This window comes from Danio aesculapii, chromosome 14 (genome assembly GCF_903798145.1).
Source record: "Danio aesculapii chromosome 14, fDanAes4.1, whole genome shotgun sequence".
NCBI classification, from domain to species: Eukaryota; Metazoa; Chordata; class Actinopteri; order Cypriniformes; family Danionidae; genus Danio; species Danio aesculapii.
Window position 1 is genome coordinate 4,643,776 of NC_079448.1, and position 22,819 is coordinate 4,666,594.

At 37.9% G+C, this 22,819-nt stretch overlaps 1 protein-coding gene across 3 annotated transcripts; it reads right to left on the reverse strand.

The window, feature by feature from the left end:
- Nucleotides 1–17,889, reverse strand: LOC130241098 (uncharacterized). 3 transcript variants are annotated; one of them, XM_056472824.1, is made up of 7 exons: nucleotides 17,760–17,889; nucleotides 13,282–13,623; nucleotides 12,838–13,071; nucleotides 9,318–9,374; nucleotides 8,932–9,042; nucleotides 5,435–5,518; nucleotides 1–1,244 (listed from the first exon to the last, which is right to left on the reverse strand). In XM_056472824.1, exons 1-7 carry the CDS (start codon nucleotides 17,818–17,820, stop codon nucleotides 1,060–1,062), a joined length of 1,074 nt encoding a protein of 357 aa, XP_056328799.1. In that variant the 5' UTR covers nucleotides 17,821–17,889; the 3' UTR covers nucleotides 1–1,059. The 3 variants fall into 3 exon arrangements, with proteins under 3 accessions (XP_056328799.1, XP_056328798.1, XP_056328801.1); XM_056472823.1 differs by having other exon boundaries at nucleotides 9,255–9,374; XM_056472826.1 differs by lacking the exon at nucleotides 9,318–9,374.
- Nucleotides 17,890–22,819: the final 4,930 nt, after the last annotated feature.

A 22,819-nucleotide genomic window follows, 5' to 3' on the forward strand; every position in this document is an offset into this window, starting at 1 on the left:
TATTTTTATTTTCCACAAAAACACAGCAAATCTTTTTGAATTTAATATTACAACAAGAAAGCCCAGGCGAATAGCATACAAATGTCAACTCTATGTACAATTCTATGTTTATAACATGCCACACAATATCAACATGATCAATAACATACTGAAATACAACATCATGATTTACACATGCTCTGAATGCACGTTTGTGAACTGTAAATCTGACTGAGTGTGTGTGTGTGTGTGTCTCACAGACTCTTCTAGCTTCTATGTACCTGCGAGTAAACGTGTGGTGGACTGTAAATCTGACCGAGCAGAAGTGTGTGTGTATGTGTGTGTGTGTTCAGACTCAGAAAGCGTCTCTGTACCTATCAAAATATCATTTCTCTGTACAATTCTGTTCATTCACTGAAAAGAAAATGATTCACTGAGTTTACTCTTTTCTTAAGGTAAGGCGTTGCAAACTATTTATACGGGCTGAATTTAAACAAACTTACTATAGTAATGCTCAGCTCAAATTTAGTTTGTTTAAATTCAGCCCATTTAAATTCATTTCACTTTCCTTTGGCTTATTCCCTTATTTATCAGGGGTCGCCACAGCAGAATGAACCGCCAACTATTCTGCAATATTCTTTACACAGCTGATGCCCTTCCAGCCGCAACCCAGTACTGGGAATCACCCATACACACTCATTCACACACACACACAATTATACACCATGAGTAAATTAGATTATTCAATTGACCTACAGTATGGTGCTTGTGTTTGGACTGTGGGGGAAAATGGAGCACCTGGAGGAAACCCACACCAACTGTCCAGTCTGGATTAAACCAGCGACCTTTTTGCTGTGAGACCACAGTGCTAACCACTGAGCCACCCTGTTTGCAACCATTTACCTTAAAAAAAATCGTAAATCCAATGAATCAATTTTCAGTATAACATGCCGCACAATATCAACATCCTTATTAACACACTGAAATAAAGCATCATAATATACACATGCTCTTAATGCACATGTTTGTGGACTGTAAATCTGACTGAGCAGAGTGTGTGTGTGTGTTTCTCAGACTCTTCTAGCTTCTATGTATGTCTGAGTAAACACACTCCTCCGCCGGCTGCTGCTGCTGCTGTTTTTGAGTGCGTGAGTGTTTGTGGCTGAACGTCACCTCTCCATACTGAATCTCTTCCTCCGGCTTGTTCTTCTTCTTTTCGTGAACTCTGACCGCAGAATATTCCACATCATCATCTGGAGACGTTTCTGCAGACAGAAAAGGAGAAACGATGACTGATGGTGAACACTGTTAGCAATGCAGAAAACGGCAAACCACAAGTGGCGAACGACAACTGATAATTTTCAATATTATTTTAAAGCTGACTTGAACAGTATAATGACCAGTGGTGTAAAGTAACTAATTACAAATACTCAAATGACTGTAATTGAGTAGTTTTTGCTCAGGAATTGTAATTTACCAAGTTGTTTTTTTAAATGTGTACATTTATTCTACATTTTTACTGCACTATCTGTACTTTTACTCCACTACTTTCCTTCAACCTGCAGTCACTATTTTATTTTGTCTTGTCAATGGGGATTAGAAAAATCAGTCCTGTGATTCCTGTCCAATCAAATCGCACATAGAAGGTAAACTGCCTCATATACCTCAAGACATGGGCGATTTATAATTGCAGCAAACTGTTAGGAAGCATTAAAAGTGTCCAAGAAGATGTCCAAAATCTTTACACACATTGACCGAGAGAGTGTTTAGATGCATGTCACTGATAAGAAGATGACAAATGTTTACTGTATGATGACCGAAATGGTCTAAACACAGAGCAGGCACAAGACGTCAGATTGACGTTGTACCCCAACGTCGTGGGGACGTTACATGGAAATGAAAATTGGGTTGACATCAGAACCCAACATCAGGCCGATGTCTATGTCCAACCTAAAATCAATCCAATATCAACGTCTAATGATGTTACCACTTGACGTTGTATTGATGTTACTGCTATGACGTCTATCAGACGTTGGATTTTGCTTGCTATACCTGATGAATAAATGTCAGTATTTGACGTCAATATGACGTTGGTTTAAGATGTTGGTACGACGCTGTATTTTGGTCACTTTCTAACACTTTCAAGGTAAAATCAACCAAATATCAACGTCAATTCACGTCATTATTGGACATTAAAACAGTTGAATTTTGGTCACCTGACATCACAACCTAAATCTAACCTAATATTAACATCTTATGATGTTGTGTACCTGCTGGGCAATAACTAAATGCACTACAGAATGTTACGTTTACACACATCCACAAACTATATGTAAATACATCAGCATTTTATAGTGTAATACTCTCTACTCTTGAGTACTTTTTAGGGTTGTGTACTGAAACCCGGTGCCATTATAGCACCGGTACCTTTGTAACCGGTATGTATCGATACCACTGGTGCTGTGACAAGGATGTAAGAAGCATCAAGGGGTGCATCAAAGGCACACAAAGGTACGCGTTGTCACACCATCTCTAAACATTTAATTCAAAACACTTTGAGGAATCCGGACAGGCAATGTCAGGCGCTTGTTCTTGTTGCTTAGGGAATGGACACACGCAACGCACACAGTACAGCACATTCGGTGAGCGAGAGCTCTGAAAGGGAAACATCTGGAGGAAACATGGATAGCGTAGTGACGCAATGACGTTAATCGATCAATGTACTATAACATGTAACTATAACATGTAACGTGCAACTCATGTAAACACCTTGATAATATTACTGTCTTATTCAGATTAAGGCAAATCATTAGATTACTGATAACCATGTGAACATAGTCACAAGCCCAAACCCTAGATAAAGGAGTTCAGTATTTTGATGACAGCCTTTCCACGGGTTAGCAGTAAGCTAATGTTATTTCATAATGCAAATCTTATGTTCATGCTAACCAACAAATGATCAAAGGAAATATATTAATGTAATTCAAATATATAAAATATGAATGTTTACTTTAAACTCTAATTATATTGTTCTATTAAAATAATTTTTTAAAGATTTTGTAAAAATAAATATTTTTTTAGAGTCATCCATCATATTTTTGTGGCTCAAAAGTATCGGTTCAAACACCGTTTTGATACCGGTATCATTTTAAAAGTATCGATTTAGCACCGGTATCGAAATAACCCTAAACGATACCCAATCCTAGTACTTTTGTCAAATAAGTTTTTTATTTGGTCATTGAATAAACTTACAATAATTACAGATTCCAGGATTAGTTTTCTGATATGCATAAACATATAAACAAACAAAAACAAAACAAAAACAAACACCCCAAGCCCAGCCTGTAAGTATCCAATACAGTGAAAATCAAAACAACTTTTAAGTTACAACACATTGCTTTGGGGAGAAGAATTCCCCATGAAGTGACAAAAGAAAGGGCCCCAAATCTTCTGAAATTGTCCAATGTTGCCTTTTAAAATATATCTGCTTCGTTCCAAGTGCAGAGTAGATGTCAATTCTTCAAGCCATAGTTTTGCAGTTGCAGGATTAACATTTTTCCAGTACAATAATAGCAGTTTTTAGCTGTTATCAAACAACATGTAAGGAATTTCTGTTGTGCACTGCTCAATGAATATGTATAATCAGAATGTCCTAATATAATAAGCACTGGGTCAGGATCTACGTGTTGATCAAGAACATCTGAAAGCACTTTAAAAACCTACTCTTGAGTACTTTTGAAAGGTCTACTTTGAGTAATGGGTGACGTCAATCATTGCCAAACTGAATTGTGGATCTGTCCACGCTGCTTCCTAGAAGTTGGGAATTTCTCAACTTTTCAAGCGTCAATGGAAGTGTCAGCCAATCAGATCGCTTTATGTAAATACCCCAGGCCAGACAGTAGCCGATTGCAGGCTAATTTCATTGGCTGATGCTGCTAAGATGATCGCGTCAGCCCTAACTTCAAACATGCCTTCTGTCAAGCGTTGATGCTGAAGCCCCGTGTGAATCGGGTATTAAAGGTGCAGTATCGGCCTCATCCAGAACGGTGACGAGTCTGCATACAGACAGGAGGTGGAGCGGCTGGCGTTATGGTGCAGATACAACAACCTGGAGCTGAACATGCTAAAAACAGTGGAGATGATAGTGGACTTCAGGAGAAACCCCCCTGCACTCCCCCCACTCACCATCATGAACAGCACTGTGGCTGCAGTAGAGTCATTCAGGTTCCTGGGCACCACCATCTCTCAGGATCTGAAGTGGGACACTCATATAGACTCTATTGTGAAGAAAGCCCAGCAGAGACTGTACTTCCTTCGTCAGCTGAGGAAGTTCAACCTGCCACAGGAGCTGCTCGTACAGTTCTACTCAGCTGTCATCCAATCCATCCTCTGCACTTCAATCACCGTCTGGTTCGGCTCAGCTGCCAAAACCGACCTCCGTAGACTACAGCGAATAGTCCGGACTGCTGAACGAATCACTGGCACAACCCTTCCTACACTTCAAGAACTGTACTCTTCCAGAGTGAGTAAAAGGGCTCGCAAAATCACTCTGGACGCCTCACACCCAGCACACTACCTGTTCCAACTGTTACCGTCTGGTCGGCGCTTCAGAGCACCGAGCACAAAAACAGCCAGACACAGGAAAAGTTTCTTTCCTCAGGCTGTCTACCTTATGAACAGTTAAATATTCCCCTACTGTGCAATAAATATGTGCAATACTTTCTCATACGCACTTGTACACAGCACCTTATATCAATATACAATGCAATACTTTCTACATTCGCACTTGTACACAGCACCTTATAACTTGTATATTTATAACAATCTGTACATACAACTCAACATCCAGGTTTCTTCACTAACCGCGTCTGTTTAATGTTTATCATTTTTATTATTATTATTATTTTATTTTTTCAGATTTATTTTGTGTTGTCACTTGTCACTTTATGTACACTGGAAGCTTCTGTAGCCAAAACAAATTCCTTGTGTGTGTGAAGCACACTTGGCAATAAAACTGATTCTGATTCTGATTCTGATTCTGATTCTGATGTACGATTGACACCCAGTGGTTGAACTGGGTATTGCAATGCAAATTCAAAACACTTTTTGTATACAGGTTGCCAAATTGACGACACCAACAGAAGCGAGCTTGACTGAATATAGAGCCTACACCATTTCCTAGCTACAAGCAGCAACATGCTATATTATGTATATTTTCCATGTTAAAATATGTTTTTGTCCAAAAAATCATCTGCAATTTCATTTTTTAGAGACGATTTGTATTTCTCGATGCCAAACAACAGCATAAACCACTATGACAACGATCACCTCAGGTACTGATTATGTGCTTTATTCAATACTAAACGTTACTCATGAGACTTTGAATACCATTTTACATGTCATTTACATATGAAGATCTTAGGGTTTCTCTGAACTGTAGATTAGCATTCCTTACCTTTTTTCCTCCCTGGACCTTGCTTGTTGGGTTTTTGATGAGAGATGTGAGTGTAAATGAGCTCCACGTCTCCAGAAGGAGGTGCTGAGAAAACATGAGAGATATTAGCAACAGGTAAACACCAAACAGTTATTCAATTAGGCTGACTAAATGGACTTAAACACATAAGTTGACACTTGTAAATTAAAAACATTTAGCAGAAACATGGTTAAGCTAATTTAAATTAACATTATTTAAAGTATAATAAAAACATATGTTGGTATAATTATTGATCATATAAAACATATTATTCTCTGTCCATGGTCTTTTTTGTTGTTGCTGTTGTTGTTGTTGCATTTAACTAATTGGTTAACAAGATAATCGAGTTGTCATGGTCTGGTTTCACAAACAATGCTTAGGCTAAGCCAAGATTATGTCATAATCCAATTAGGATATTTGAGATATTTGAGGATATTGTTTTTTATAAATCTGCTTTAGAATTAAGGACACTCATTTAATTTAGATTATTTAGTTCAAGTTTCTTTTTGTTGTCTGTAAAACTACTTGTATGTGTTTTATCACAGTTAAAAGTTTAATAAAATTACACAAAAGAACACCAAGCATTTTGGGGTTTTATTACACAGGTGTAAACCTTCTTGCACCTAACGTGATGAACATTTTCCCAGTTTCATTCATTTTTCTTCAGCTTAGTCCCTTACAGTGTGCAAGTTACTTCCAAACTGTAATACATTACAGATTACTTGTTACTGTTATTTAAAAGTAATCACTTACCTTACAATATTACTGTCTCAGAATTGTAATATGTTACATTACTCTGATATTACTTTTTAGTTAACTTCACCAAAAATAACTACAGAATTAGAGCTTAACATTCTAAAATGACAACATGTACTGCAGAGCGTTTTACATCCAGTAGAAAGCGATATGATGTAGCAGAATGACTGTGACCTATCCAGGCTACTAACAATATAGTATCTAATTGGCATTGTGAAGGCTCAAGACAATGCAAGTAAGGATGACAGTCAGATTCACAAATGATCTAAGTCTGTTTAGAGTATGGTCGAGGTAAAGTGATTATCTGGCAATATCTGTGAATAGCTTGGTTATATTCATATTAGACACAACAAGCCTGTATGTAAACTCCAATGCCATGACAGGATGCAGATTTCTTTTCTTTTCTTATTGTTTCCATGATTTTATTCACTTTAAATTCAAGTGGCTTACAACACAAAACTGTCATGCACAAAGTGAGCATGATGAACAGCTTTCTCAATAAAAAGTGCAAGGACCAACCCTTCAACCTCAGTCATTTTAGGCAATAGAAATGATCATATAGGCTAAACATTGGCGACGCAGTGGCGTAGTAGGTAGTGCTGTCGCCTCACAGCAAGAAGGTTGCTGGTTCGAGCCTCGGCTGGGTCAGTTGGCGTTTCTGTGTGGAGTTTGCATGTTCTCCCTGCGTTCGCGTGGGTTTCCTCCGGGTGCTCCGGTTTCCCCCACAGGACAAATACATGCGGTACAGGTGAATTGGGTTGGCTAAATTGTCCGTAGAGTGTGAGTTAGTGTGTATGGATGTTTCCCAGATATGGGTTGCAGCTGGAAGGGCATCCGCTGCATAAAACACGTGCTGGATAAGTTGGCAGTTCATTCCGCTGTGGTGACCCCGGATTAATAAAGGGACTAAGCCGAAAAGAAAATGAATGAATGAGGCTAAACATTGCTAAACCGCTTATAAAGAAAACAGATTAAAGAGAGATCTAGGCCTATATGCCTCTAAAAAGACTAAATTAATCCACTGACCGAGAGAAACTTAATTTCTGCTGCTTTTTTTCTTATCACTATCGTCTTTATATTTCAATATATAAACCACATCAACATTATTGGGATAACCAGTTGAACAAGAGGATCTCTGGAGAGCAAAAGCACGAAAGGAAGAGGAAACATAAGGCACAAATTGTGAGTCTGCATCATCTGATGGAGCGAGAGCAGATCATTCGCATGAGAGCAGCCAATGTTTTAAGTGCGTGTGCGAAGTTTTGCGCGCGAGCAGCATATATTGAGAGCTTACAAGCAGTTTTGTCCATGAGACCGGAAACCGGCACCTGAGCAAAGAAATTCGCTCGCTGGTATAGCACCCGGAGGAAACCCACGCCAACACGGGGAGAACATACAAACTCCACACAAAATGCCAACTGGCTCAGCTGGGACTCGAACCAGCGACCTTCTTCCACCGTGTCGCCATTTTCCAGTTACATGAATGATTAAAATATTCATTTGTTCTGCAAACACAATCTCACGGCAATTCGTAACTTTTTGATTTAGTGGCTAATTCGTACGAATTCGTACGATCTAATTCGTACAATTTAGTACGATTTGCTCATCCTCCAATGACGGTTGGGTTTAGGGGCGGGGTTAGGTGCCACGCCTCCTTTTTAAAATCGTACCATTTTGTACGACTGAACTCGTACGAATTCGTACGAATTAGCCACTAAACTGTCAAAACGTAAAATACTTACGTTTTCTCGTGAGATCAGGCCGGTTCTGCTCAAGTGACATGCAAGTCTCAAAGGCCCTGTTCGCACCAGGTATTTAGATGCATTTTCGCATTTAGAATTTAGAACAAATATAAATCTTATTAAAAGTAGCCTCCCACACTGTTAAAAGGTTGACTTTACTTAAAAAAGAGAGTAAACTCGTTGCCTTGTAAATATTAGGTAAACAAACTATGTTGATAAATATAAAAGTTAAGCTAAGTCAATGGGTTAACTGACTATTTTTAAAAGTAAAATCAACTTGTTGCTTTTAAGGCCACGGATTTGATCACTTCTTTAAAGTAAGTAATTTATTTATTTATTTTTTTCAGAGCAGAACAATTGAAAGCACTTTAGAAAACTGATTGTATGCATTAACTAATGAAATTATAGATTTTATTTCCGCTCAACTCCTATTATGCCCAGATACTTTGTTCTGTTTTATAGTTTTAACATGCACATATGTTACAGTTTTCATAAAATTTGTTAAACAAATATTGTAGAACATCGAAAGTAATTTAACCAGATGTTTCTGTGTACTATTATTACACAAATCGATCACGCAAAAAGACTGATCATCAATTTAGCCACTAGAGTGCGCATATTCACATTATAGTTTGATGATTACGTGCTCGAGTGTGGAATTGTGGGAAGTGTGGTCTTCATCATCCTATAGAAATCACGCTGATGGATGAGTAAAGTACACTTATTATTACACAATAAAAAACGGAATAAAATAAAATACACATTTTAACATACATTCAAATAAAACACAGAAATTAAAACCTCTTTAAAGTTGCCTAATTCTCTGGATTTGAACATTCTTCGAAACATTTGGGATAATGCCAGCACATAAGTCAACAATATAATATTCTTCTAGTGATTTTTAAATATTTTAATGGAAATGAATATGACATACTCTGCCATTAATATTCATAGTTTACCACAGATTCAAACTGAGCTGACCTGGTGTTGGTGACTTGTGCTGTTTCTTCCTGTAAATGTGATATACGATGATGAACATCAGAATCAGGATCACCGCAACACAGCCCAACGAGATCAATAAGTACTGCGCAACTACAAAAGAAAGAAACACATTTAAATCAGTCATTAAAACGAAGCCTGTCTCTATTAATCATTCCAAAAGCAACAGCAACAAGATTTGAAGAACATAAATCTGCAAGTAAATACAATCGACACCACTGTAATGTAGCCTGGAGAGCAGCTCAATGACAGATATTACTCTTTTCATTTGTGCTTTGCAGTATTTGCTGTAGCTCGACACTCACATGTGTAAAGAACTCCAATGTTGTGAGTGTGAGTAGGATTTTCAACCGTTGAGACATTCATACCATTTGTCTTTGTGTCTTTGGAGGTCGCGTTAGATGCCACAGCGCCAGTAGTTGATCCTGCAATAAAACATCACTGCTAAATTACCTGCATGCTTTCTCTCTCTCGGAAGCAATTAACCCAAAACATGGCAATAAAATAATGTTACTTTTTTATTTTCATACAAAATGTGGCCAATTAGGAGAGAACTGTAGAAGGAAACCCATCAGGTACATGTACAGATCATATTTCACCCCCAAATGAAAAAATACACTGTAAAAATATCTGTAAATTAGCAGTATTGTGAGATTTATGTTTTTATTTATTTATTTTTTCCCATTTATTTATGCTTTTCAATTACATTATGGGACGTTTACCATTCTTCCAGCAAGTTTTAACCTTGGAAAGTTTTAAAAAGTCACTTTTATTGACATTTTTAATAGTTTAGAGTGCTATTTTGTCTGTGTTGGTGTTGTATATTACACTACAAAAACCTTGTAATTAGCTGAAAGTACATTTTCTGTTATTTCAGGCTTATTTCTCTATATATGATTTCTTATACATTATATTATTTACTAAAATGTCAACAAAAGTCACTTTGTTAAACTGTAGAGCTGAATTATGAACATCAAAAGTCGACAGAGCAAAAAAATGCATCCCATAATGCAATTCACATCCGTAAACAATCAGAAAACACCCGTGAATCTCAAAATATGGAAACTGTTGATTAACAAGACGTTTTTTTGCATTGTATATATGTAATATTGAGCACTAAGTTTCACTGCATGTTTTAGGGGAATTACAACATTTTGCATGATGACATTTAACCTCCAAAACCTCATTTCTGATAAGAAAAATGCAAAAAATTATGATTTTTTTTTTTTCAGTTTTCATTACTGTAATTCAAATGCAAAATAACTGATAAATGTATAATATGTTATAAATATTATTTTTAAATAACATCACGAAACATTAGTATACTATTAAACAGATACTAAACAACATCATCTATCAATAACTGTATACGTTCTGTCTATATTTGGGCTATAAAGTGTTTTTCAGCCAATGCTAAACTTCCGGTAAAAGGTTTACGTGACTATTTAAAATTAAGGTTTTCCTTTAACCGCATCGACATCGGAATGTAATTCAAGAGTTCACACTTAGCTCACGATTTATACATAGCTTGTTTGGCATGCTGTCCCGGGAGAGAGCCCTGAGCTCAAGGTATCCTCGAGCCCAGGGCTCCCTCCTTTCACAGGACGAGGGGAGACTGAGCTCAGGTCGATCTGAAACTCCCCCGCTGCTGAGGCCATGGTGAACTTCCATAGAGTAAGACATTAGAAAAAGATTTAGGCTTATTTTATCAATAATAAAGAGCAGAACAGAAATACCAGATGGCCTAGTGAAGACCCAACGCCATTGGTATTCTTGCTGTGAGGCAAACGTGCTAGTCATTAGGCCACCGTGCCGCCCATTCTTGATAAAGGTGGAAGAAGGGGAGGAGGGGGGTTTCTTCCAGACGAAGATAGTTGTAGAGAGGAAATGAGGATATATATAGTTACTTGGGATCCTTTGATTGGAGGATCATGATTAGCTAATGTGGACCAGCTGGGTCAATCATGAGCACATGCTCCTCTCGAAATTAGTTTAACATTTAAACTTCACTTAAAATACAATCAGTTAAATAAACTTAAGCATTCACTTAGATGTTCATGCATAAAACGAGATGAAAGACCGTGTAAACTCTAGTGCTGTCAGTGGCAGCAGTGAGCACAGAAACTCTACTGAAAATACTGAGGTAAAATAAAATGTAATATTTTAAAGAGATGGCAGGGAAATATGGAAGTCTTCATGTCTTGTCTGGTCATGTCTTCATTCTTGTCTGGTCAAAGACCCATTTTATATTGGATATCTACACTGTAAAAAAAATCCCGTAAAATTTACGGTAAAAAACTGGCAGCTGTGGTTGCCAGAAATTTACCATAAAAAATACGGTAGAATGTTTTTCAGTTTACAGTTGCAAAAAATTGTCAAATTTACGGTAAAAAACTGGCAGCTGTGGTTGCCAGAAATCTACCGTTAAAAATATGGTAAAGATGTTTTTCAGTTTACGGTATAATTAAGAGAACTGTAAATTTTACGGTAAAAAACTGGCAGCTGTGGTTGCCAGAAATCTACCGTTAAAAATACGGTAAAGATGTTTTTCAGTTTACGGTATAATTAAGAGAACTGTACATTTTACGGTAAAAAACTGGCAGCTGTGGTTGCCAGAAACCTACCGTTAAAAATACAGTAGAGTATGGAAGTTAATACAGTACTTCTTGTCTGGTCAAAGACCCATTTTATATTGGATATCTACACTGTAAAAAAAATCCCGTAAAATTTACGGTAAAAAACTGGCAGCTGTGGTTGGCAGAAATTTACCGTTAAAAATACGGTAAAGATGTTTTTCAGTTTACGGTATAATTAAGAGAACTGTAAATTTTAAGGTAAAAAACTGGCAGCTGTGGTTGCCAGAAATCTACCGTTAAAAATACGGTAGAGATGTTCTTCAGTTTACGGTACAATTAAGAGTATTGTAAAATTCACAGTAAAAAACTGGCAGCTGTGGTTGCCAGAAACCTACCGTTAAAAATACAGTAGAGTATGGAAGTTAATACAGTACTTCTTGTCTGGTCAAAGACCCATTTTATATTGGATATATCAGGCTGTGAAGATCACTTACTTTTTATAGAAAACAGATCTTAAACGTGACGATTTTGTAATGTAAGACAGTCTACCGGAAGCCGTTGGGCTGGCTGTCTGAAAAAGTCCATGTGCATATACCAGATTGTCATTGTATAGGCAGTATACTTGCTGTCGCAGTATACTGTGGCATCATCATCATTGTACGAATAAAGTTCCATTCATAAATAATTCTTAGTTATTTTGTAGGCTTTGTCTCTGTAAAGTTAAAAGATTTTTACTTTTGTTTATGGTTAAATTTGCTATCATAGAAGTTAAGTGACTAAACTCGTATCAAATTTAGCAGCTTGCTGTGTTTTAGTTTACAACACTCACAAATTTAGTGTGCAAATAAACTGAATATGTAAGCTGATTATGGAAAAATGACTAGTATTCTTTTACTGACGGTATAGCTTTGGTAATTTAATTATAAAAGTATAATTTAATGATATTTTCAGCATCTAATTCTAAGTTACTTTTAAAAATATAGATTTTAAAGAACAATATTACATTAAACTTTGAAGCATGAATGTTTTATGCCATTGCAGGAATAATAAGGATGCAAATTTGTCATTTTAAATAACTGAAGTGACAGAAAAATCTGGTGTTTTACAAAAACAAACAAAGAAACAAAGTTTTTTTTACTATTTTGAAAAAAAAATGTGTTTCTTGATTGTCTTCAAGCTAAATATAATTTATTTTAATTTTGGGGGTGAATTGTGATCTTCTTGACAGGTCTTGTGAAATTATTCTGCATTTCTCTTGTTGCTGTTGCTGTTGTTTAGCAAACAGGTGAACATTTACATATTAAAAGCTCACCATGACAGTCTTTTATCCTAACAGTCTTGTTTTCTTGGCTAACGTGGTTCTTCACAGTGCAGGTGATTTCTCCTTCAGTTCCTTCTTCAAGCTGAATGCTGCTGTTTCCATCCATCAGTGGATTTCCATTGAGAGTCCAGCTGTAGAGGAGCTGATCCCCCTCAGAGGAGCAGGACACTGACCTCATCTGATTAGAGGAGCAGATGATTGACACTTTCACTGAGCTAACGGGAGCTGGAGGGAGGGACACATGACAAACACAGGAGAAATCATACTTCTATAGTATACTTCAATAATAAACTCTTACAAGAAAATGTGGTGTATTCACTGTTTGATACATGAAGAGGAACTGTCAGAGAGAATAAACTGATTTATCTGCGTTACAGTCAGATCTCTGGAGAACATGAGAGTGTAATAATGAGTCTGATGAGAGATTTACTGTACCTTCAACATTCACCTGAAGATATCTATGTGTTACTGCACCACCAGTTTGCTTTGTATCGAGTTCTAATGTGTAATTTCCTGAATCTTCTCTCTTCACTGGGTTTATTATCAGAGTCCCATCAGTGACTGTCATTTTAGACGGGTCATAGAGAGCATACTTAGTCAAGTTGCCATATTTTACTTTGAAAACTGGATCTTCTGTGCCGTCTGTGTTGTTGATCATTCTCTTTTTTATGACCAGGTCATATTTACTAGCGTTCAGCACCATCAGCAGATTGAGTTTGTGTCCCAGAGCTGCATAACAGGCATCTGACTGAGTAAAATTGCAGAACCGCTCCATACCTGAACAACACACACACACACACACACACACACACACACACACACACACACACACACACACACACACACACACACACACACACACACACACACGCGCGCGCACACACGCACACAAACACACACACACACACACACACACACACACACACACACAAAGAAAGAGAGAGAGGGTGGGGGTACACGGACATCTCTCATTATAAACTATTAAAATTCATGAATTAAAAAACAACATTCAAAGAATTCAGCAGAGAATAAACATTTACAATTTTTTTCCAACTGCTCACACATATTATTTTTCTTGTCCCACACTTTCTGGAGCCTCTCATTCAAAATGCAAAACTACTCCTCAAATCTCCAAAACCAGAAGCTATTTTTCAGGCTTGAACTCAGTTTTCAATTGAATAAATCACTTTTTTCAAAACACTGCACACAATTCTCTACCTAAAACTTGCTTTCCTTTTCCACACACAACCAATCAAAGTGCTACACTTAATCACCGGGCCACACACACACTCGTCAAATGTGGAAAGATACACTAATTTCTTACAGTTTTTCTTAGTTGTTTACACACAATTACTTGTACTTCAGACACAACGACTGTAACATGTAACTGATGCACCAACCTCCTAAACCAATTCTGCTAAACTACACGTACAATTTCTGCTTCACACTCAAATCGCAGGTTTAAAACACACTTTTTTTAAAACACTACACACAGTTCTCTGCATCTGGCACAATTTTCATGCAGAAAATCATTCAATCATTCATCAGAGTCATTCACAATTGTAAAGTCAGTTGCCCTACTTTGCTAACTCATCACATAGGTAAACATCTGTCACACAGAATTGCAATTTCAAGAGTTCACACTTAGCTGATAATCAATAAAGCGTATTTAGCATGCTGTCCCGCATCCCGTTTATTCTCGAGCCCAGGGCTCCCTCTCATTAGAAGGGCGAGAGGGGAGTTCGAGCTCATGTAGGTCTTGAGAACTCCCCTGCTTATCGCCGTGTGAGAAGTGTAAACTAAAGTTGTTTTAGGTGATAATTTGGTTTAGTCGATTGCCTATGGTTTGTTTTTGGACGGTGGGAGGACACCGGGGAACCCGGGGGAAACCCACGCAAACACGGGGAGAACATGTAAACTCCACACAGAAACACCAACCAGCCCGATAAGAGGTTAGACCAGCGGTGTTCTTGCTGTGAGGCAACAGTGCTAGCCACTGGGCCACCGTGTTGCCCTAACGGAAACCTGGGAGGAAGTAGGGGTGGAAGGGGGGAAGCTTCAAGACTAAGATAACTGGAGTGAAAAACTCTGGTTTTTTATAATGCTTCCGTAATCATCTAATGGGTCAGGTTACGGAGCTAATGAGGAGCCAGCCGTGTTGATCATAACATGATTCTCTCAAATTTAGTTTATAAATAAGCCACACTTAGAAATCAGAGCTCATCATGGGGTATGACTGGTTCAATGCCCACCCATGGTTTTTAGTTGTTTATCTCCCTCCATATTCTCCATTCCTCAATTCTATTGAGGATTTTTGGGAAAGTGTATGACCGAAATCCACACTATTTATTTGACTGTATTCTGTAAATACTTCTGTTGATAGTGTATGTAGACCACATTATGTGCAACTTTGTGTTGGGTGGGATGAACACTGTGTACACGGTTTTTGTGTGGAAAATACAGTAAAATACCTCTGGTATGTGTATTTTTTGTGTTTTGTATAAAACTATAATCTGAAATATTTTACAATGCACTTCTTTAGACCTGTGTACTGTCTGTAGGTGTAACACTGAATTAAAAAAGGCTTACAGTAAGTCATTATGATGAATGGAGAAGAAGTGGTCCGAGTGTTTTACATTGAGCACATCAACTGTTCTTATTAATGTCTATTCATGCGATGGTTTGTGCGTGTCATTTAAAAACAGTATACCATTTTGAGAAGAAATCACATTGTTTTGAATGAAAAGTTTCATTTTGCAGGAGAATTAAAAGGGTTTTCCTTATGTGTGTGTGTGTGTGTGTGTGTGTGTGTGTGTGTGTGTGTGTGTGTGTGTGTGTGTGTTTTGATTTGTGTAGCGTTCTGACAATATGAGGCATGCTTTCAGAAAATGTGTGTAAACCATTGGGAAAAACTATAACTGATCACTAACCAATCACTGCTTTACTGTAGTGCAAGCCTATAAATAGGTCAAAGGAGATGTGACACCGGGCTGTTCTGGTCCCAAAAAAAACCCCTAAAAACTGATTTGCCACCCTATTCACAATCTGAAGTTTAGTTATAAACAAATTTCGAGAGGATCACGTGCTTATGATTGCTAGCGGCTGGATCCGCATTATCCAATTCTCAATGCACCAATCAGACGACTCCTAAACTACTACAAATACCCTGGGTTACGTACCACCGCTATCTTCGTTTTGAAGAATCCCCCCATCCACCCCTACTCCTCCTTCTTCCTAGATGGGTGACACGGTGGCCCAGTGCTTAGCACTGTTGCCTCACAGCAAGAATGTCTCTGGTTCTAGGCTTTACCAAACCAGCAGACATTTCTGTGCGGAGTTTGCATTTTCTCCCCGTGCTCATGTGGGTTTCCCCCGGGTTTCCCAGTTTCCTCCCACCGTCCAAAAAACATGCAACAGAATTTAATTGACTACTTCAAACCGGCACTATAGACATGCTCCTAGTAAATGGTTATCTCTCAAGAGCAATCACTGGCTGTTCATTGGTTATTACAGCGGGGAAGTTCTCGAGATCTACCTGAGCTCAAACTCCCCTCTCGCCTTGCAACGGGAGGGAGCCCCGGGCTCGAGGATCTTATGAGCTCAGGGCTCTCTCCCGGGACAGCATGCCAAACAAGCTTATAATTAATCATCAGCTAAGTGTGAACTCTTGAACTGTAGTTTTGTACCTACCCTATATTGACCTTTTCTAAATCCTAAATTCCTCTATAAAGAATAGAGTAATTCTTCTCAGTCTGGTGTTGGTAAGTGTACGATGGCCAATCTGTGGCCCGCATGACACTTCTCCAGGTAATGGATGATACTTTTCCCCCTGAGACCCCCCCCCCCCCCCCCCCCCACACACACACACACAATTGTGTGCTTTATTGTATTCTAAAAGACATACTTTTGCTTTACACATAATATATATTCATTTATTATGTGATTGGTGTTTACAGTGTAGCTGCTACTCCTCTCAGCAGACTATTTTCACTGTAGAACATTGTATTGAACTGTAGATATAAGCTCATGAAAGAGCGAAGAGCTTTAGATTCAGAACAACAGTGTTTACATGGTGTACCCAAACATTTACTATTATGAAAGACGTGTTTGCCATTAGACGCAAATGCTTCATTCTGACGTGTGTTTCAGGCATTTTGAACGCAGTGTTACGTTTTGAAGGAGGTGGGAGGCTTTTTTGCATTTTGTGTGTGCAGTTTTAAGAATTGTGTGTAGGGTTTTGAAAAATAGTGACTCTGTTTGGAAAACGTGTGTAAGCAGTTGGAAAAAACTGTAAGATTGTTGACGAGATATTGCAGTTTTATTTTCTTAAGAATGTGTCATTTGTGTATCTGCTCCTCACAATTGAAATGAAAAAGAGGATACGTGATGGACAGAATTCACAGTTTTACTTAAGTCTGCTTAAAAAAACAGAAGAGGTGATGTTTTCCTACCTATTATGAAGTTGTCGGAGTAGATATGTCATGACGGGTAAGTTAAGAGCATTAAAGATGATGTACAGAATCATTTATTAAACAAAATACAGCAATCTACCACAGAAATAAGAACAGTCATATTTGATTTCAGAGTAACTCACATATGTAAACTACTAAAATGAATCAAAATTCTAAAATGCTAATTAAACATTGATTTTAAAGCCTGTTTTCTTGCATTGATTAAAAATAAGATAACAAATAAAGCGCTAACTGATGATTCAGTTAAAAATAAACTACGAAACTTTCAGGCTCTGAGCTCAAACATAAAAAATAAACACATCTGAAAAATCCCACAGTTTTGAAGACGATTATTAGATCACCGCAGAATACCCTTAACATAACTCTACAGCACAAATATTTGTGTTTCCTCTCTTCATTTCTAATGTAAGTGATCAGAGTTTGAGCTGAAGGTGGACTCACATGCAGCAGTTTGCAGCAGCAGCAGCCCAAACACCAGCATGATGTTCCTCAGCTCCAGCATCCACAAGAGAAGACTTTCAGATCAACACATGAGCATGAGTGAGAGTGTGTGTGTTCTGATCTCAGACAGAGAGACTCACACTGACACATGAGGAAATATCTGAGCATTTAACCCAAAGAAGAGGAAGTTTCCTCATACGGGGAACGGCAGACCCTGTGGGTTCGCAACTAAACAAAGAGGAAACAGGAAAGAAAAGGCAAGAATTATAGTTGAACTTTCTGAAAAGCACACACTTTGTAATAGAAACAATATTGCAGTTTTTGTTTATTGCGAATACACAATTTCAGAACCCTTGCTACATTTTCTTAGACCATTAAACACAAAACCTCATCTTCTAGCACTTATACAGTTTTTCCAACTGTGTACACACGTTTTCAAAACAGTGTCCCCTATATTCAAAACCTTACCCACAATTCTTAGAACTGCAAAATACCATAAACACAAGTCAGAATGTAGCATTTGCATCAAATGGCAAACACGTCTTTCATAATATAACACTTTTGGATATAGCATGTCAACACTGTTGTTCTAAATCTAAAGCGCTTTGCTCTTCATAGGCTTATATCTACAGTTCAATACAATGTTCTACAGTGAGAGTCAGGTACACTGTAAACACCAATCACACGAAAAAACTAAAAATATTCATAAGAGCATACATTATTGGTGTATACAGCATAAAAAACAAACATACTGCATGTAAAAATGCAATATATATATATATATATATGTAAAGCAAAGATACATTGTCCAGAATACAGATAAGAACTTGTGTGTGGGGGGTCTCAGGGAGAATAAGCGTCCAATTATTGTAGAAGCGTCATGTGGGGGTAGGCAATCATACACTTGTCACGGATTGGCCAGGCTCTTCCACCAGTATCACGCAATGAGCATCCTCACCTGAGTACTAATCACGCACAGCTGCAGCCAATCACTCCAACTCACTATATAAGCACACACCTCACTTCACTCATTGTCCGGTCTCGTTCCAACGAAGCGGATTTATAGTGAACATCTCCTGGTAGTCACGCTATACTTGACTCATCTCTTGTACTTACCTGATCTCTGTTTCCTTCCAGTGTTTCCGGTGTCCTATCAGAGTTGTGTGTATCGTCAGTCTGTCTTCCCCGCAAGCCCTCTGGTGTGTGCATACGGTCATCCTCAGTGTCTGTCATCCATCCTACTTCAAAGAAGGATTATCAGCTCTACCGAACTCCATTTACTTCCATTATTATACCTTTCTGCTCCGCTGTGATAAAAAACATCAATCATCATTTACTCACCTTGTTTGTCCGTCTGCTTCCCTAACAACACTTTAGGTCTCTATTCTTTTCTAAAGGAATTTAGCATTTCAAGAGTTCACACTTAGCTGATGATTAATTATAAGCTTGTTTGGCATGCTGTCCCGGGAGAGAGCCCTGAGCTCATAAGATCCTTGAGCCCGGGGCTCCCTCCCGTTGCAAGGCGAGAGGGGAGTTTGAGCTCAGGTAGATCTCGAGAACTCCCCCGCTGTAATAACCAATGAACAGCTAGTGATTGCTCTTGAGAGATAACCATTTACTAGGAGCATGTCTATAGTGCCGGTTTGAAGTAGTCAATTAACTTATGTTGCATGTTTTTTGGACGGTGGGAGGAAACCGGGAAACCCGGGGGAAACCCACGTGAGCACGGGGAGAAAATGCAAACTCCGCACAGAAATGTCTGCTGGTTTGGTAAAGCCTAGAACCAGAGACATTCTTGCTGTGAGGCAACAGTGCTAAGCACTGGGCCACCGTGTCACCCATCTAGGAAGAAGGAGGAGTAGGGGGGGATTCTTCAAAACGAAGATAGCGGTGGTACGTAACCCAGGGTATTTGTAGTAGCTTAGGAGTCGTCTGATTGGTGCATTGAGAATTGGATAATGTGGATCCAGCCGCTAGCAATCATAAGCACGTGATCCTCTCGAAATTTGTTTATAACTAAACTTCACTTAGTAAAGGTGAATATGGGGGTGGGTAGAAAACTACAAAGTGTGAATGGGTGGCAAACCAGTTTTTTTTTTGGACTTGAACACCTATTTTCATGCGACTACTATAGTAAAGCAGTGATTGGTTAGTGATTAGTAAAGAAATTAGTAGTAAGATTACAGATTAGTAAGAAATACAGTTTTTTACAGTAGCTATGACGGATTTCTCAACATATTTAACAAGTTTCCTAAACTCTTAACACGGTTAGCATAACATCCGTCTCTGTAGGCTATGCAATTAACACATTTCTTGTTGCTTTGACACAAAATGCATCCAGTTTACACCAATAAAATGCTTGAACTTCTTTTACACACAACTTGGTGAAAGGCGTAGGAGAAATAGATTAGGCCAAAGGGTCACAGTTACCGTGCCGGGCCAGAGAAGAAACCGAGCAAATGCAGAAGACTGGGCAGAATAGGAGGTTACTTTGTTTTGTTTTTTTATTATAATTGCGGTGCTTTTTCTGATTGTATATCTCGCAGTGATGTCCTTCTGCAAATAAAGTCTGTACTGCAGCAATTCTGCCTCTATTTTTTTACATAAACTGTACATTTTATAAAGCTACTATTGGATGATCATTAATTTATGTATTGAATTTGAAATAAAATATAATTTATATAATTATATTCAATATAAGTATTGAAACAAAATGTATGCATTTATTAAACCCAACAAACCAAAATATAAGGGCAGAGCTGACACATAAAATAATGCAGTGTCTGTAATGTCAGCTGATGATAGTGTTTTTATTATCAGTGTGTTCTGATTGACTAGATGTTCCTGTTGGAAGAGAACATGTGTTCTTGTTTTGGGTAGTTATTTGCTTTTGAAACATGTTTGCAGGGTTTTGTTAGACATGATGTATTGTATTAGTTTATTACTGTATTTTGAACATCAGCTTTAGGGTTTAGTTTACAATGTGTGATTTTGAGCATGAAATTAACTGTTTTGACAATTGTGTGTTGGTGCATTAAGAGTTTAGCAAAATTGTTAAATGTATTGAAAAAACTATCATAGCCATTGTAAAATCTAGTGTTTTCACATATGAGGAGTGTGTGACCATGTGATTAAGTGTAGCACTTTGATTGGTTGTGTTTGGAAAAGGAAAGCAAGTGGCTTCCTGTTAGATGCTTGTGTTTTTGATAGAGAATTGTGTGCAGTGTTTTGAAAAAAAAAGTGTTTTATGTAATTCAAGAGTTCACACTTAGCCGATGATTCTTCAAAAGCTTGTTTGGCATGCTGTCCCGGGAGAGAGCCCCGAGCTCAAGGGATCCTCGAGCCCAGGGCTTCCTCCCATTTGCAGAGCGAGAGGGGAGCCTGAGCTCGGTGGATCTTAGAACTCCCCATCTGCAGTAGCTAAGGGAACGCGTGAGGAAAAAAGGGGGCTAGACAAATGCTTGATTGTTATGCATGATGTATATCTTTGGATGTTGAGAGGAAACCGGAGAACCCAGGGAAAACCCACGCGGACACGGGGAGAATATACAGACTCCTCACAGAAACGCCTACCGACCTGGAAGAACCAGAGCTGGCAGTGTTCTTGCTGTGGGGCTAACAGTGCTAACCACTGGGCCTCCATGCTGCCCGATCTATAATGAAGGAGGAGAATGGGGAGGAAGGGGGGTTTCTTCCAAACGAAGATAAAGTGGACTGAAAACTGTGGTTATTTATTGCAGCTTATGGCTCATATGATTGGATGATACTGATTAGCTTAATACGAGACCGGCTGTGATAAATCATAAGCACGTGATCCTCTCGGAATTAGTTTATAAATAAACCTCACTTAAAAATTTAGTTCAAGACAGAAATAGATTCTGGTTTTGGAGAAATTGTGTGACAAGAAAAGATTGTGTGTAAGCAGTTGAAAAAAACTGTAACAAAACCTCTGACTTCTCTCGCAAAATGAAACTTTTGCCTCAAAGGAGATTTACCTGTGTTCAAAATCAAGCACTGCTCTCAGATAATAAACCATCAAAATGACATTCACTATCAAGCAGTCAGTAAACAATACAACACAAAACAGAGAAAACACCAGGTTCAAAATACATTTACAACGTACATTTTTAATCTCAATGTTCAGGGCCAGACAATTTGTTCATTGTACAGTATGAACTTCGCTGAGGCCAGCTTCCAGCCTCCAGCCTCCGCCACTGGACTGCAGCTCTGCGCAAGACGTTTGGCCAGCGGAGAAATTAAAATGGCCGTGCCCAGCTGAGTCAGGTTTCTCTCAAGGTTTTTTTTCTTCACTTTCGCCATTTAGTGAAGTTTTTTTTCCCTCTCCGCTGTCGCCACTGGCTTGCATGGTTTGGGATCTATAGAGCTGCGCATCATTGGATTTGCTCTTCAGTGTTTGGACTCTCAGTAGTGATTATTAAACCACACTGAACTGAGCTAAACTGAACTAAACTTAAACACTACAAACTGAACTACACTGTTCCTATTTACTATGACCTTCTATGTGAAGCTGCTTTGACACAATCTACATTGTATAAGCGCTATACAAATAAAGGTGAATTGAATTGAAAAGTATGCAGCCTATGCACTGTACTTCAGTATCAGTGGGGTAGTCCCAAAAAAAAGGTGGTGTACTATTACACCTGACCCAAATTTTAAATGAAAGTAGGCAAAGAAACAATGAAAGTCAATGTTTCTTTGATTCATTAGCTATATATATATATATATATATATATATATATATATATATATATATATATATATATATATATATATATTTATATATATATATATATATATTTATATATATATATATATATATATTTATATATATTTATATATATATATATATTTATATATATATATATATATATATATATATATATATATATATATATATATATATATATATATATATATATATATATATATATATTTATTTAGTTATTCCTTTTTTTACATCAGTTACCTGTAACTATTAACTTCCATGAAAGGAAAGGAAAAGCAAATACTTTGTTAGTGTAAGTCAATGGTTACAGGTT

What these genes read in the sequence shown, in the direction of transcription:
- LOC130241098 (XM_056472823.1), bottom strand. Translation starts at nt 17,820, where the DNA reads ATGCTGGAGCTGAGGAACATCATGCTGGTGTTTGGGCTGCTGCTGCTG. An exon ending in CATTGGAGTTCTTTACACAT is followed by an intron (nt 9,043 to 9,254) that starts GTGAGTGTCGAG and finishes TTTCTTTTGTAG; the next exon opens with TTGCGCAGTACTTATTGATC. An exon ending in AGGTCCAGGGAGGAAAAAAG is followed by an intron (nt 1,245 to 5,434) that starts GTAAGGAATGCT and finishes TTCTGTCTGCAG; the next exon opens with AAACGTCTCCAGATGATGAT.